We start from the raw sequence: 18,619 nt of genomic DNA, 5'->3' as shown, positions 1-18,619 counted from the left end.
TTAAAACAAGCTTCTATTTAAAAGCGCTAAAAAGAATTCACAACATTCAGTAGACAATTTATATGATTTAAAACTTTTCCCGAGATTTATGTTCTCGTAAACTAAGTAATAGTTTGAAAATTAAAAATAATTAAAAACCAATCAGATCAAGTTATTTAATTTACTTGTTTTTATCTAATAAGATTTTACTAACAATATAGAATAAATGAGATTGCAATGATGTTTTCCGATTTAATATTGGTTTAAATTTTTTTTTCTAATTATAAATCAATAATAAATTATATATATCTGTGTGTCCCGTACAACATTAAATATGATATGATCATTCGAGATACATTCCTAGTTATAGTTCTTTGTCTTGGAATAACCCAAAATACCTACTATTTATGTATGTATAGAACGTCGTTCCCATTAAGAATCAAATGCTATGAATGACGTCGTCGATATAATGATATGTATGTTAAGGCAGTTGCTAAGGTAGATCTTTAAACAATTGCTCGGCAAACCTAATTTATATAATAACTAAGTACACCATATTAGTTTAAATATCAATTATTTAAAAAAAACGATTATTGTTACAACGATCGATTATGTATGAGGTTGATATTCGTTTTAAAATTACTCATGAAACTGTTAACATGTAAAATATAAACAGTAACAATATATTCTAAGCTTAAAATTTTTGATGTAATTTTGAGTTTTTGTATATACTCTTGTAATTCTTAAATGACAGCTGATGATTAATCTCTTATGGCTCGGACACTTTCATATCTCGATTCCTTGCCATCTCGGAATACTTTTACGATGAGTGTATATAATCTCAAAACCGTTTTACTTGTCCTTATTCTGTAAGGTACAATGTTTTCTACATCCGCTTCAATCGAGATTTCGGTACGATAGAACTAAAAGAATTGAAAAAGTATTACGATTTCGCTATAATCTCATGAACATATATTGACATAACAATATTTAAGTTTACATACAACAAGTAAATATTAAAATTTTTGGAGTGGTCATGTCCAATTAAATTTAATGTAGAAAGCGCACTTTTACATCAAGTAAGTACGTTATTTGTAGATCGGAATGAGGAAATCATTTCAAGATCTAGGCTATCAAAGGTATTTCTGAGTACCCAAAGAAATTAAACTAAAAATCGATAGTCATAGCATCGTTGTATCAAAATTTAAGAGAGTTAAAGAATTTAGATCATTAAGTCACGTTCAGGTTCTTGTCCTACATAAAAAAGAATAATAAAAATTGTGGGAAGTAGTCCGCATCGCTCACACCTAACGATACAGGCAGACGATGCTACCTTTCACTAACACATTTATAAGAACGAGACAGAGATAGTGCCGGAGTATAGTGGCTTCGTACGTAAACAACGCGGTACGTAGTGAGCCGCGAGAGTGGTGGTCAGTTGAGTTTCGAGATGCCAGCAAGGGGCCGAAAGCTGACGACCTCCGGTGAAAGTGCCCTGCGACAAGCAAGTCGGGCTCGTGGCCTCACGTTTTATAATTTTTGATTTCGCCTCGTTTATACTTCATCATATAGTGCTGAATCGCTTCAAATAATTGTACTGAATTATAACAATATATTACTAAGCCTCTTGACGATATTATTATAAGTAGATACTCTTTACATAAATTCATAAAACTATAGAATATATTTTTATAGCTACTTGAACTCAATTTTACTTTCGAAGTAATATCGTTATTATTTATATCTATCAATATGTTTTTCTTTCTTATATCTATTATAATAAAACTATATCTCAAGGAGTTTAGTGACGGTTGTTTATGAACAACGAATAAACAAATTTTCAGTGTATATAATATGATTACAAATCATTCATAAAAGTTTTGAGGTCTAGGTGACCCCAAAACTTTTCTGCTCTTTTTGTAATATATATCAAAAACAAATATATACGAGAGCAACGCATATATTTATAAATTATGTATTGTGTAATATTTCCCCCTTATATGAATATATTTGTCAAACGTATTATGGTCATTAGTTTTCCCAAGGTAGTTGTCGTAAGTCTTTGCACAATGTTAGGTATGTTATTCTGATAACATAACATCACTGTAAGGACATTTTGCTAATAGCAATAACAATATTTTTATATAGCCTATCTTTTTTTTCTATATATAAAATAAAACGAAATTGCAGACACTTCGGTGTCTTTTCTCCAAACGCCGTTATTGTTTTTATCATATAAAATGTATACTTAATTAAGAAGCTTTCGATATTATCTCTTTTGCTTGTCTCCTTGGAAGCCCAAGCTGACTGCGCTATTAACAGCTGCCAAACAGCAACCTTAAACTTTTTTATTCCGGTTTGATGTGCGAGTTAGGGATTGTATAGTCAAATGGATATAACATTAGATCTTGTGGTTGAAAGTATTGATAATTTAGGAATGGTTTATATTTATTATAGCAAAGTGATTTTCCTTTGACTGTCAGGTTTTTCTTCTCATCGTATCTCTCCACCGCATCGGGGCAAAGGTTTGATTTAACAGCTTTCCAAAACGCTCGAGATACAACGATATGTTGTGTATACTTGATTTAATACTAGTAAAATAATCATACATACTATATTTGGGTTGCAATAACACTATTTAATTGAATGAAATTCTTTTACGCGGCTTACAGTAGAGTGAAATGGCAGAAAATGTCGCATAATGAAATAGCGAAAATTGAAATTAGTTAAAAATGATAAAACCATTTATCAAACTTATATAGTATAGTAATATATATATATATAATATCACTCTGCTGTAAGCCGCGTAAAAGAATTTTATTCAATTAAATAGTGTTATTACTATACATATATATATATATATATATATATATATATATATATATATATATATATATATATAAACCGAAAGTGACAACTTACCATCAGATATCATACAGAGAAGTAGTTATTGCCCGAATTTGAACCGGTGATTTTTCGGTTAAATTCACCCCAGAACCGTCTTTCAATATTATCGTATATCATATTATAAATACACTGGCCTCCAAAAAAATCGACCCACCTACATTTTTTGTAAAAAAGCTATCGTATGGTTTTAAACTACCACATATTTATATTTTTAAGATTGATAATGAAAAAATGCAATTGTAGGATTGTACAAAAACAGAAATAGTGCGCAAAAAATAGGTTTTTAGGTAAATATGTGACAAAACACGAAAACACAAAATTTTACGCAATTTTATTTTTTTGTGTACAAAACGATTATGCCGTTTGTTTTTAAATTTGAGTGCCTAAATCTTACTTTAATAGGGAGTGTTTCCTCCTCTTGACCTAATCACTGCCTGCATACGCCTATTAAGTGACCTGATTAGCTTTTTAATGTCTTCCTGTGGGGTCCGTTGCCATTCTTCAGTTAGGGCAGCTTCCAGTTGATTCAGGGTTTCTGGAATTGGATTTCGTGCTCGAACCGTACGTTTTAGCTGGTCCCAGAGGTGCTCTATCGGGTTTAAGTCCGGACTATTGGCTGGCCACTGCATAACTGGAATTTCGACTTCCCTGAGATAGTCTTTAACAATTCTAGCGACGTGAGGTCGTGCGTTGTCGTGCATAAGTTGGAAATTATCCCCAATATATCCAGCGTAAGGCATCACATGAGGCTCCAGAATGTCCGTTATGTAAGTTTCAGCATTAACAGCACGATTACGGAAAAAACCAGCTCTGTGCGTCCCGTCAAAGAAATACCTCCCCAAAACATTGTAGAGCCTCCACCAAATCGGACTGTTTCTCGAATGCAACACTGAGAGTAGCGTTCTCCTGGCCTTCGCATGACGTTACGTCGTCCATCAGAGCCTACTAGAGACATTCGGCTTTCATCACTGAACAATACTGTCTCCCATTGGTCCAGTGTCCAATCGACGTGCTGCCTAGCAAATTGTAGTCTTGCTTGTCGATGGGATGCTGTGAGTTTTGGTCCTGTTGCTGGCTTGTGAGGGGTTAAGTTTTGCTCTCGAAGTCTTCTTCTTACAGTATTTTCACTCACAGACACTCCACGACTTTCTCGGAGTCTACCTTGAACGTCAACAGCCAAAAGATGTCGGTTTCTTAAAGACGTCAAACCAATAAAACGGTCATCGGTCGGGTTCGTGACACGCCCCCTGCCAGATCCTGGTCTCCGGCGATACTCCCCAGTCTCCAAGTAGCGTTTGTACACTCTTCGCACCGCTGAACGACTTAATTTTAGTGTTCTAGCCACATTTCGCTGACTTAACCCCTCATGAATAAGAGCTAAGACTTGAGCAGCTTCTGCTTCAGTAGTATCCATTTTTTATGTTTAAACTTATTAAAATTATTGTTTCAACAAAGTTTCATACACTTAATCAATAATAAACATCGAACCGAGATGACTCCGCGTTAAGAACTGGAAATAAACTAACCATGCACTTCGTGCACAAAGTAACGTTTTCTTATCAATACTTTAAAAATATTCCAAATATCCTCAATAACACTTACAACTCCTCCAAATCAATATCAAGTGGGTAATAAAATGTTAAATGTATGTCCCATAAGTAAAACAATCCACCTAGGTCGTCGCATAGTTAAGATAACAACTTTGTAAGTAAAAAAATACGGGTGGGTCGATTTTTTTGGCGGCCAGTGTAGGTTAGCAGCATTTTCCCGTTGCTTCGCAATTCCGATTCGAAATATGAATCAGCCCTCCTGACACTAGTGGAGGAAATAAGATTGGGTGTTATTCAAGGGAAATGTTTGTTATTTAAATTATTGTAATTAAGTTAATACTAGTAATGACTTTTATATTTAAGACTAAGATGAAAAGTGAATTCACATAAAACAGTAAAGAACATAGGTAAGTTAGTATTCGAGTAACTTATGTCTTATATCGAATATAAGTTATGTCCTTTGTTCGTATATATATATATATATATATATATATATATATATATATATATATATATATATGTATAGTAAAATAAAATATCATTATACACTTAACTCAGTGTAAGTAATTATCGTTATATTATATATCGTTCATATCAAAATTTGTATTTTTTTATAAGCATGATAAATATTTTAAAAAACAAATATAGATTAATTGAAAACAAGTAACGTAACCTATGCAACAAGAGCCCGCAGAGAGATTGTAAATTCATACCTTATTATGTTATTAATACTACTAGTATGCATTGCGTGTTTTTGTCTGTCCTTCACATATAAAGCACTAAATGTCCATTACATCTTCCGGCGATGTGATGCTGAACATTAAGTACATTTAATATTTTATTAGTATGCAGTATATGTAATTACATAAAACCATCATTTCAATTAAATACGACCTTCAGCTGCTGGTACTTAAATTGTTGTTAATTTTTTTTCATAGTACCATCTCGCGAGTGTCACTTATATAAATATAAAAGGATTGATTTCAACATTTTTATTGCTTATGTAACTTTTGGAATACATGAAATTAATAAATTATTACCTTATATATCTAGACAATAAATAAAAACGTCTCCGTTAATCATCATCAAAATTACTATATAAAAATGTATACATTTTATAATAAAGTGTAATTTAAAAAATATTCTCAATTACGTTCAAATGTACCTAATTTTTTTTTTCAAATAGATATATAGTTTATTTAATTTGAATTATTCATATAACATTAAGAATTTTATTATATATGTATGTACTTAAGTTAAGTATATATGCTTTGTCTTAGTGATGTCTTTGTATATTAGGGTGTGTCTGTTTGATTTAAACGTTAATGATCGTATTACTATGACCGTACATGGGACACGGGTATGTGTCGTAACGACATTTGTGAGATTCATGACTTTAAATTTGCATTATTATACGTCTAACGCAATGTTTAATGTATTAGTACAAAAAGAAGATCGTGTGCCAAAAAAAAGTTACTCTCGTCTAACATATAATTTTGTTTTTTTTTTTTATTATCAAACATATTTATTATTTAACTACAATAATACATTTGTACTAAATAACCTACTCAATATATTTAGCTTATTGATATATGTATCTAATATAAGCTATTAGTATATATATACGTATGTTTTGTATGGTTACCGTGAAAATATTATCAAGTTTAAAGCCACGGTTATTGACTTCGGCTTTTTGTTTCGCCCATTCTTTTGTTTTGTTGTAAATATGTGTTCTACAAATGCATTGTTACGTGCGCATAATCGCCTGCGACAATAGGAGTGGTCTTCAAGGATTCGAAATACAACGTCAGCGTCAAATAATTGGCGATTCCTATCATTTCTGCGACCATTGTTCAGAATAAGTCTCGTAAGTTATTGTTCGCTGGACTTCGAAGTCGTCGCCGTAGAACTGCAAGTTTTAATCAGGACCGTACGCGTCTGGAATATTTATATATTCTTTATATTATTGAATAGCGGCGATCACAGTACCTATTGTGTGATACTCCTGAGAATCGTGTCTGCAGAAAAAAAAACTAGTTTTCTTACATTTTGAAACATATCTTAGAGTATGTTGGCATTACATAAAGAGGTAAATTTGACATTAAATACACACGCTGTACATTTTTGTCACTGTCGTGGTAAGGATTAATATTGATCAAACCACCTCTTTTTATCCGGCAGACTGTTTTAATTTGACGCTTACGACATTGTTTTCACGTCTAAGTTAAATAGATTTTTTTTTTAAATATTAAATAAATATTTAAAAAGTAAAATAACCTAAGTGTATTTAATATAAGAACTTATTTCATATTAGTGTTTATGTCGTGTTATATATTATCTGTTATAGGCATCTTATTCTGTTATGAAAAAGATAATCAAAAAAATTGCAAACGGATGAACGTATTTGCAATTTTTACTCATATGTACTTTACATCAAATGCAACATTACTATTGTGTGATTTACTTTTAAAAATAGAAAAAACAATAATCTTAAATCTTATATTTCTTATCTGATAAAATCAATATTTATTATAATAATTGTTTCATAAATTTGAATATTATGTATTCGACTAAATTTAAGCTTTGAATTTTTAACAAAAAATACAAGTAGATGAAAAAAAGGTATACCTTTCCTACGGAACCCTACAAACGGACACTCGACTGTAACACTACAGTAACATTTATTTTAATTAATTTTGCACTTTAACAGATGGTCCAATTATAATGATTTTGTTTTTTTATATTTATCTTAATTCATTTTAATATTTTGCAACCATGAAGAATTTGGCGAGTGTATTTTCTCTTCAGCCCTTTATCTTATAACCGCTTAAATAAATTATATTTTTCCTCCAATAATACTGAGTAATCATTACTAATTATAGTCTGTCACATTTTCACATCTCACTTTATTTCATAATAACAATTCGTGTGATTCAACTTTTGAGTTTCTTATATATAATCACAGTATTTTAAATAAAAATTGGATGAAACGAATGTTGCATTTAAAATTATCATAATTAAGAAATAAATATATGTTTTCAATATTTAACTTGATAACTTTCAAAAACCATTATGAAAAAATTAAATATTGTAATTGTATTAAACAAATCTATAAGTATTATTTAAAATAACACATTAAATTAAAAGTAAAGCAAGCAAGCAAGCCTTTGAATGTTGTTCTGCTGGGTAAAGGCTCATCTAAGTTTGAAAGGATGTTTTGAGCTTATTCCGCAACGATGTTGCTCAATGCGAGTTGGTGGTGACATGGATGGAGATGAATTATAAACACTAATCAAGCACGTGAAAATTCAGTGAAGCACCACGGGTTTGAACCTTCAACCATCGGTTTAGATTCATGCGTTCTAATCACTAGCCTATCTCGGCTCTTACACTGTCGTTACTTCACTGATTTTGGTAATAATACATCCATACTAGTCCTGACTAATATTAGAAATAATTAATAATGAGAAGTGAGTTTATTTAAACGTGCTTATTCCAACCATCACACACGGACGAAGTTACGGTTGATAACTAAAAGAAATATAAAAAAAAGCAGAAGTAAGCCTTGAAAAAATAAATTGCACTAAATATGTACTCGAATATACAAATTACTTTATATCGGTGTTATTTTTGCATGTTACAACATTATTTCGCAACGAAATATTAAAGTTCAAAAATTTAACTTTAATTTTTAAGTTCAAAAGATTGCATCCAAATACGTAGTAACCTATGAATATTTATATGATATCATTACATTGATTATAAGATATAATTCAGAAATCTTATTCTTTTCTCCTTTGATCTGAGAAAGGAAGATAGAAAAGTCTTTCGAACAGGTTTCTTTTAATAAATAAAAACGTAAACCTAACACTTTCTATTAAAATACCGTGTGACATGAGTTTTCGTCGAAAGCAAAATTCGTTCAACACTTTCATCTGACCTGCCTGTGTTTAATTATGAGCGAAGTTAAACTGGTCTTCATAACAGTACCGCGTGGCGAACGAAGATGTAGGTCGATCTTCGTCACTCATTTTCCTATCTTTAATATCCAAAACATTTTCTGCGAATATAGAAAACTTCTAAACGTTAGTACAGTTTCATCATTTACATCTGCATTTGACATCTGCGAACGATTGTAAAGATTAATTTAAGTCAATAATATTTGTATAATGATTTTTATGAGTACGAAGCGGTTGCTAGAACACTGTTTACTATATTTGTATTGGTCGTATTTATTGTTAATTTTAAAATATTAATAGGTTTATTATAATACAGTTTTTTTGTACATAAATATTATGAATGCAAAAAGTAACCAAATTTCTATCAAGACACGTGCCACTTCGTCACTTTATGCAGGTGTGTTGAAACGATGGCCCACTCGTTGGCTACTAATCGCCACAGCATGCCTGCATGTGTTGCAACCACTGGACAGACCACTCACTCGATGCGAAATACTTCGATCGACATTCATTCGAATAAATCTTGACCATTCCGATACAACATGTTTTAAAATTACAGTGTAGTACCAGTTCTACTAAATATTAGACCTGAACCATACAATAAACTAAGTCTAAGAATAAGAAGTATTCAGATAAAGATATATTCTTAAATTATACGAGTCAATGAATCGTAATTAAAAATTTATATAGTTTACTTGCTTTCGTTATAAAACTTTTTTAAATTAATTAAGATTTAAACCTGTAGACATTATTAATTCATTGAACTTTTTTGAGGTATGAGTAAAATTTCTAGACGAATCTTTGGCAATAATGTAAATTCTAAGAGGTGATATGATAATAAGTTTTGTTTTAGAGATTATCAAGAATATTGTAAACATAAATAAAATTCATATAATGTTATAAATACTCACTCATGTTTATCTTTTGGCAGTCACAAAATTTGGCCAGATAATGAATATATCACTATTTCGGAGTAAAATACCGTATGTTAAAAAAAAAAACACATATTACAACATCACTCGATGGTGATATGCATACGTATATATATGGTCGCGTAGATAAATCATAATTAGAATTCTATTTTTGTTTTTTATTTCACAAATAATAAGTTGCATTTTTAGTATGTTCAAATTACTCGTGTAGTTAGTGTAGTGTGAAATCTGAGCATATCTATAATAATAAATGGCAAATGCATATAATGTAATGTTTTTAAGAGTTTATTTTAAATAGAAAAGTTGTCGGTTAGTGGTAGACCATTAAGAGGGGATTCAAGGCCGTCCGCGTGACATACATTCATCCCACTACATTCACCTTCCGTCCGCCACCTGCCCACCACCACTGTCAAGGCTGCCTTGCGAAAGAACACTTCGACTACATACACACGCGAAGAACTCGGTTTACGCGAGACCCACTTGTGAAAAATTCATTTCGCAATTTACCATTGGATAGATTATTCTCATCATGTCAATATCGGTTTCAAGTTCACAATCGTTGTGGTGCAATCATAAATATTTAAATGATAGAGTATAGTTAAATACACCTCACAATGTTCATAAATGTCGAAAGCTTGACGACGAACTAAAGTCGTTCAAGAATTTGCTTAACATAGTAGACAGATTTTTGTGACTTTTAAAGTAACTTTTTGAGTCATATAAGACGTTGCACAAGAGCTTGTTGGTGTAAATGAGTTGCTAATAGAAACTCAAACGCATACGGAATACAGTTGGCGTGAAATCGTAGAGATTTTTCTGGTAAATTATTCATGTGGCGATGGGTATACTTTCCAAGACTTCGCTAGAAAGCCTTTCACTCTTAGCTGTAGTCTCTTCCGTAAGCACGTATGACGAGCAAATTAGCTATCGCCAACAATTATTTTTTAATTATCATTATATAAAATTGCAATCGAATAGAGTTTTATTTGTATTAGGTACCACATTATTGGCTAGTACCTCGGTACAAGCCTTTATAGGTTTCCTGTAATTTCACGAAATACACTCGTATGATGAAATTGAATAAACTGTTTTTTGTTGTAAAAGTTTCGCGTATCTGTCAGCTGCGATGAAGCGTACGTATAACGGATATGTTTTTAGCTCGGATAGCGGCTGAAAGTGTGTTAATATGTATGTACATGTTTTACTCGACGAAGCACGAACGACACGCGCCGCCACCGTCACCTGCCTCACTGACCGTTCCCGTCAACAATCCCGTTTTCCACGTACTTATATTTTAATATCATATTTTCTCAGAAAACATTACTTATATAGATACGTTTCTAAAACCGACATCTCTCTAATATTCCGAAAGAGTACGAATAAAGAACTAAATTATGTATGAACTACAAAGATTAGCTACGAGCAAATTGTTGAACGTAATATTGAGTGTACTGTTCGTGTGGCTTTTGTTTCCCAATAACCGAGTTCCACGAGTGCTTGGGTAAACCTCAAAAGGTTACAAGGTTCAAGGACATATTGTTTCGTTCTTTGACCGCTGACGTTATAGGTTAAATAGGTGCGGTGATAGTAAAGTCGACAATTTCATCAATGACCTTCATTTTTTTCTATTTGTTGGCTATAGGTTAGTGGTTATGCTGAAATTTTTTTTTATTATATGAGCTCGAATTGCAATTATTTTAGCAAATATCGTCGATCTACGTCGTCTACGTGATGGTAAACGGCTACCTTTGGTACAGCTTGGCCAATCATGGGATGTATAATGAACTATTATGTTTGGTTAAAGAATTATTGATAAAGATGGGTGGACGGACTTGCATAAAGTTTAGCTTTTCATCCGCCGCCCAAACACAAATATATATTTTTAACTCGCCTATAAAATTATGATTGACAGCTTCACCTTCTAGCAACATTTTTTTTTATTTGAACCACTAGATGTCCGCAGAGAGCCTTCAGAGATAATGTAGTTGCGTACCTATGGTTATCGAAAGAGAATGAGAGCATTTTTTGCGTTGCTTAAAGCATTCATTCAAAATATCTGTATAGCTGTAAAAGCCTGCTAAATTCATTTTCTTGCAGTGTTTTGCGCAGACCCTAAAGGGCAAGCGAATGATCATTTATGCAATTTATGCCGCAATTAAACGTCGTTGGATAAGTTTCGAGTTTATTATTATCTACATTTGCACTCAAGATATGTGGGATTTAAAAAAGTGCTCAAAAATACGTGCATATGAACATGCTGCTTGACGTACATAGACTTTCTTAAAAAATACGAAATTTGGACATTAGACCGATTTTACTTTAGCCCATGTTGCTCTAGACGATAGCCTTTACTGTTTTCAAAATTTTGCACTTATTTTAAAAGATCTTCCTTCGAAATCAACGATAAATACTTCGAAGTGAGAATTTGAAATGTAAATAAATTGAGATTCATTGTATAAACATTATACAAATGTGAATGCAATAAAAATGTCTAAATCCTAGATATTTGTGTGCAAACTTTGTTAATCATTATTCGACTTTCACCTTTTGTATTTATTATAAGAAAGTATTTAATAGGCACTCGCTACATATAATATTTATACTATTTTTCGTAATCTTATTTCGTACCATAATATTTGAAGCGGTTATTATACTCTGTTACTCGTTGTATATTTAGATAGTAAACTGCAAAACCAAGGACAAACAATCGGTCTAAGCTGGTAAGCGGTTTAAACATCAAATGGGAATATAAAATGAACGTGTTTTCTTTCCAAACTTCTTTACGGTCGCACCCAGGTTTATATATAGGTGTATCGAAGCCGGTCAATGGATGTAGGCTAACCAGTGTCCAGTGTTTGTTAATGGACAGTGTGTGTTTCCGAAAGCCGGGTGCCGAGTCACCGCCGGAGCGTCCGGCGAAACGCCCGCTCTGTATTAGTATGCGACGGCATCACGACTTTCTACACATTCTTGGTGGCAGTCGGAGAAATGAGCGCCACCGGTGTATAGAATAATCATTGATAGCATAATTTAATGTAATATTTATTGACTTCAGTATCTATTTAGTCCTGTGGTGATTTTTATTTGATTGTATTTTTTTATATTGTAATATATAAACGAATATTGGTGTTAAATATTACCTTTTTTGCTATATAAGATAATGAATAATTGCGAATTGGATTGAGTTTATGATTTTTTTTACAAGAAATATATTATTAATCTAAAATAACATAAACATAATTATATCATTATAAATCTGTGTTTATAATGATATAATTAAATCTATACATTCCATATTGTCGTTGAACTTAAATATATAGTTAATTATCATAAAATTAACACATTTGACTGCTAATCGGCGATAAAATAGCTCAAGATATGTTACGGTACTAACTTTTACGATAACGTTAAAATACAGACAGTAAACTAACGCCGCTATATATTACTATGTTATTAAAGGAGTTCTTACTACCTACGACTATAAAATAACGCATTTTAATTATAGAATAACTGGTACATTAGGATATTGTGCATTTAAATAAATAGTATAAGATTAAATAAAAAAGTAAGACAATTAGTCTATGTTTCGAACTCAAAAAAATCTACCTCGAATTTATATTTGACTAGTTTTCGTCCTCGTTTTGGGAGGTGGGCAGATGGCCTATGCCCTTTCTTTGGGGTTCAAGCTTGCTCCTTAACATTTTTTTTTAAATCGTAACAGACAGACAGACAGTGTTACTTTCGCATCTATCGCATTTATAATATTACTATAAATAAGTTTAGCAATTTTTTTTTGCTAATTGTATAACTATTACTATCAACGTTATATAATGACTTATTGTAAACGTGTGCTGTCCACACATGTATGTGCCTTAAAATAATTACATAATAAACGATTAATTACTAATATATTTTTCTCTGTATTATAGGTGGCGATGGCTGGCGACTTCATCCTCGCTGTGGCGTCGATGATGATAGCTCGCTTACGAAGTGACGAGGTTACTCTTGTACTCAGTCAGGTACTTACACAACATTTCTATGAATATTACATAGTTCATTGCGAGGCCGATCATTAGATCTCTACTTTATAAATCATCATACTATTAAAATACAAAAAAGGTTATAAATTAACTCATCTAGATTGAGTAAACCTTAAAATATTTTTGTTATTTTAATCAACCTTTTATTTGTTATTTTTATCAAATTGATGTTAAATACAGTTTGAAGTATTCCTATTTTTTTTGTTTATTAAATTATATTGCGTATATAGCATATAGTATATATATGCATATATACTTTAGCCTTTACCTATTAAATTCGTCGCTTTTTTATTGTACATAGTTATTTTTTTTACTTGAACGCGTGCAGGCTCTACTTGGATTAGCTAGATTCTAGAATGAGCTCAGTTCGTAATTTAAATGTGATGATTATAAAATAATTCAGATAAAAAATAAATATAAGCAAATTAATTAATTTTGATTTGATTTGACATTTCTAGCATTTTTTTAGACTCCATTTGGTGTGTAAACCCGAATATATTTTACGATAATAATTATTTAAAACAATATATATTTCATTTAATTCAGGTGGTCACAGATTTGGTCCAAGGAGAGTTCATGCAGCTCGGCAGCAAGGAGACTGAGAACGAACGGTTCGCGCATTACTTAACAAAAACGTATAGAAAAACTGCATCGCTCATCGCTAATTCTGTTAAAGCGGTAAATATTCAAATTTATTTCAAAATTTTCGAAACTTTATTAATAAAAAAAAAATGTAATGAGCTGATCACTTAACAGTGTCTTCTTCCTCTTCTGCTTAGTATTTTCCCGGCCTAGTAGCGCCAGGGTCAGCTTTTCTACATCTATTCCTCCACTTTGTCCGATCTAAAACATCCTCCTTAGTGAGATCGTGCTTTCTCGTGTCGTTCCTCACGACATCGAGCCAGCTTCTTGGGCCTGCCGCGGGATCTAGGGCCTTCGACAACAAAGTTCAGGCATCGGTTTTCGACATAGTCCGGCGCTCTGCGGCTAATGTGGCCAAACCAACGTAGGCGGTTTCCCTGTAACTTAAGCTCTGACGTCGATTGTACCGGATTCGGGTACTACGGAACCGATGTATTTAAACTAATCCGTTTTGATAACGGATTCTCCGCCTATCTTTATGGGTTCGGGGTCCGTACTACCATAGACCATATACTCGGTCTTCGCAACATTTAGCTACAGACTGCCATTCTCTGGCGCACCCTTCCATTAGTTCACCTTTTGCTCCAATACCTACTTGTCCCAATTTATCAGTGCAATGTTATCAGCATACATCATGAGCCAGGGAGACGGCTCATGGGCTGCCGCTGTGACAACGTCAAGCACTACACTAAACAGAAAAGGCCTCAGCGCCGAGCCTTGGTCGACACCAACAGTAATCGGGAAAGGGTGTGTGTCGCCAACGGCGGTATACTATTGATTCCGAATTACTCAATAATGTAACATTACTCGAATAATGTTAATATAGATTTGTGGCACGTTCTTCATCTTCATAGCCCACCATAATTTAGCGGGTGACGCAGTCAAATGGCTTAGGCAGGTCTAGAAACGCCATGTACAGCGGCTTCTTCTTTTCCCTGTGGGCCTCGGCCAGTATTCTTAAAGCGAAGATGGGGTCTATGATTCCATAGCCTGGACGAAACCCATATTGGCATTCCGACAGCACATTATGGCCGGAACCTTAAATCGATTACGCGTTCGAAGAGCTTCATGGTGTGCACATAACCTTAATACCGCGGTAGCTTTCGCAGTCCTGTACACTACCTTTGCCTTTATATACTGGAGTAATAATGCTCAATGACCAAGAGTTGGGCATCTTCCGGCTAGTAAGTATTCGGTTAAAAGGTCAGTAAGTAGGTTCACACCATGAAAACCCATCGCTATCCACGCTACAATCGGCAAGTCGTCAGGGCCTACGGTATTTCGGTTCTTCATTGTACGAACACATTTGAGTATTTCGTCAGGTTTTACCAGTGCCATGAGTCCGAGATTAGAAGGCAGTTCTGGAGGAATGTCTTTCCTTTATTTACCGTGTTGTGTGTTAAGCAATTGACACTGAACAGTGTCATATATTTAATTAATGGTCTTTGTTCTAGGTGGCACTCCTGAGTGGTGCCGACGAAAATACCTGTGAGCTCGCATTCCAGTACGGAAGGAACCTCGGCCTGTCCTTCCAGCTGGTAGACGATTTGCTGGACTTTGTTTCCTCCGCGCAGGCTATGGGCAAACCCACCGCCGCCGATCTGAGGCTCGGATTGGCCACTGCGCCTGTCCTGTTCGCATGTGAAAAGGTATTTACGATGTTATTTAATTTAATTGCTAGCTTGTAACAATAATTAGATTCGTTATATTTTATGCATAATAATATGTACAAGTATGTATTCGACCACGTAAACATTTTTTACGTTTGCTTTGTTTATGTATAAAATATATATTCCTTTAAAATCATTAATCATTCGACAATCATTTTCGCAAGGAAATATAGTTTTTGCCCATAATTTAGTCGCGATGATGTAAATAATTTTTATTACATGATAACAGAAAAATAAAATTATAAATATTGTTCAATAACAAAACCAACAACGAATGTTGAAAAGGAATACTCGAATTTTCTAATAAGCGTTAATAATAAACGCATATAAAAAGCAAATGGACGAGGCAAGATATGTTAGCACGAGCCACTGTGCTCTGGGTGAAGTGATGAAATGAAGTGAAAATGAGCAAGATTTTAGGTATGCATACTAGTTTGTTGAGATAGCAATAACATAACATATTTAAAGGTTATTTCAGAATAACTGTTGTATCCGTGGAAAAACTTTAAAAGTTATGTTCGAAAAGTTTTGTCTGTACCTTAAACAATTTTCTCATTAAACGCTTCAATCATATAAATTTCGATACATTTGGATTCGATACATTTTCACAATTAAAGATAATTATTTTATATAAGACAGCAAAAAGAAACAAAAACAGTTTTGACTTCGCACCTTAAAAAATAAATTTCAATGTCGCGATTATATATTATGATACATCTATATGAAATAATTAAAACTTTCAGTACCCAGAGCTGAACCCGATGATAATGAGGCGGTTCCAAGAGACGGGCGACGTAGAGAAGGCGTTCGAGCTCGTGCACAAGTCGCGCGGGCTGGAGCAGACGCGCTTCCTGGCGCGCAAGCACGGCGTGGAGGCGGCGCGGCTGGCGGCCGAGCTCGCCGACTCGCCCTACCAGAAGGGGCTCGTGGTCACCACCGACCTTGTGCTCAACAGGATCAAGTAGCCGCCGCGTCTCCGCTCCACGCGACACCGAAAGGCATCCACGGTTCTCAGCCGGCGTGTATATATATCGTATCGCCTGCGTGTTCGCCATCGAACCTCCTTTGTCGATAACTTCAGAGTACTTTTCCTCACGTGTGCGGTCACCGTCGCGTGAAATTCTAAGTGCTCTTGAAGTGGAAACGTATTACCCGTGACCTTTAATCGGTTAAAAGTTCGAACGACGTAGTACAGAATTTTGGATACCTTTTAGAAAGTAAAATGACGTTATATGAATAAGATATGAGTGTGTGAGTTAGTTGTGTTTGGACACTGTGGTGATGTGTGCGTGTGTAGAGTGTCAAGTGTGTGAGATGATGTGTTAATAGAGGCGTAGTAGATACTTCGTCGAGTGCTAGACGGCGAATCGAGTTTAAGGTCATATGTAAATCGAACACTCGACGCCGAGTTCATCACACGACATGAATGACTTATTTATTTCATATGTAATTTTCTTATTATTTGTTACAAATATATTTTTCCCTCACTTATGTGACCTGATTTACTTTAAGTTTCCTTTGGATGTCATGTTCATCGTAAACTGCCTGCGACCGATACAAGCCACTAGACTAGCGTGTTTGTGACTACTCGTTACCAAATAACGCTGTACATAAGTGTACAATATCATGCTCAACTTTAAATTTATAGCAGGTCTACTTATATAACCTAGACGAATTTGTATATAGATATACTAGTTATATACGTCCATGTTTTTATTCTTCGTTTTTGTGCAATTCTTCTTTTTAAGTATAGCGTTATGAAACAACTGCGCGTGCGCAGTGTTTGAATTATTTTCATATTTAAAACAGCGTTACATTTTCCAACTATTTGGCTATGTCATAATGACATTACAATTAAATTATAATTTGCACGTTGTAAATACTGAGTCATTGGATAAGTTACCCGCGTTCTCTTCGAAACCGATTACCTCAAATTCTTTAGTTTACACGCGCGTAGTAGAGGTTTACATGTATGTTCTTATCTAGTATTAATTTGATAGTGATGTACGAATGTGCGCAACGTTGATGGGACGACGTTGACAATAACGCTTAAGTAACGAAAATAAGTAACAGTTTTTATTTAGCTGTTGATTGTAAATAATACGACGAGAAGAAAATTATTCATATTACGATAGAAAATTTAAAGATCATTGTATAAAAATAATATTTTCATTTTACATAAATAATTAGTAGCTATTTTGAAAATAAGCCGACTTAATGACTAAAAATAAATATAATAAAAGACAAATGAATATATAATTACATACCTGTTACGATTTAATAAAATATTCTATAAAAATGTATAATTATAATGTTATTAGTTATTACGTATTCTTTTATTTTAGTCATTGCGTCAGCTAGGAGTTGAGGTACTACAGATGATATAATATGTACATTGTAATGTTAAAAGGGAGTCAATGAATTTTATTTACATATGTATGTGTAGTCATATTCATAGCTTTTATTAATTGTAAATATTATTTTATTAACTTTGTAAAATGGTAAATCACGAATAATTTTATAAACATTACTTAAAATATTGTTTTATTTTAATATTCCTGTTTATTTATTTTATGATATTTCCTATTAAACAATGCCGTACTTACGCACTGTAATTTCCTCAATATGACATTTCGTCATTCGCTTCCTCTTATTTCAGTCCAAGATTTTTAAAAATTTGTTCTGCATAAAATTAGCGGGACTTTTTTTCTTATTTCATAAAATTATTAAGATATTTTACGAAATTTGGTATTTTTAACTGACTATATTTCGGAAAATATTAACAACACAGTAAAAAATTAAAAAAAGTTACGATGGGAAATTTAATCCTCTACAAAAAAGGTCTCTACTGTTTTTAAAGTAAAACTGAGTGTTTCCGAGATATTTGCAAAAAGACGTTTTTCAAGAAGGCGGCTAGCGCTCGCGGTCTGGGATGACCGG

At 33.2% G+C, this 18,619-nt stretch overlaps 1 protein-coding gene across 1 annotated transcript in view; it reads left to right on the top strand.

The window, feature by feature from the left end:
* The window catches only part of LOC126768967 (all trans-polyprenyl-diphosphate synthase PDSS1), a 37,490-nt gene extending 19,281 nt beyond the window's left edge, over positions 1 to 18,209 (top strand). The window contains exons 5-8 of the mRNA XM_050487470.1: positions 13,257 to 13,346; positions 13,914 to 14,045; positions 15,464 to 15,658; positions 16,423 to 18,209. Coding sequence (XP_050343427.1) covers positions 13,257 to 13,346; positions 13,914 to 14,045; positions 15,464 to 15,658; positions 16,423 to 16,644 — 639 coding nt within the window. The 3' untranslated portion in view covers positions 16,645 to 18,209. The remainder of the gene's footprint in view (positions 1 to 13,256; positions 13,347 to 13,913; positions 14,046 to 15,463; positions 15,659 to 16,422) is intronic.
* Positions 18,210 to 18,619: the final 410 nt, after the last annotated feature.

The sequence above is a fragment of the Nymphalis io genome, chromosome 6, assembly GCF_905147045.1.
Source record: "Nymphalis io chromosome 6, ilAglIoxx1.1, whole genome shotgun sequence".
NCBI classification, from domain to species: domain Eukaryota; kingdom Metazoa; phylum Arthropoda; class Insecta; order Lepidoptera; family Nymphalidae; genus Nymphalis; species Nymphalis io.
This window is presented reverse-complemented; position numbering and strand designations above follow the sequence as displayed.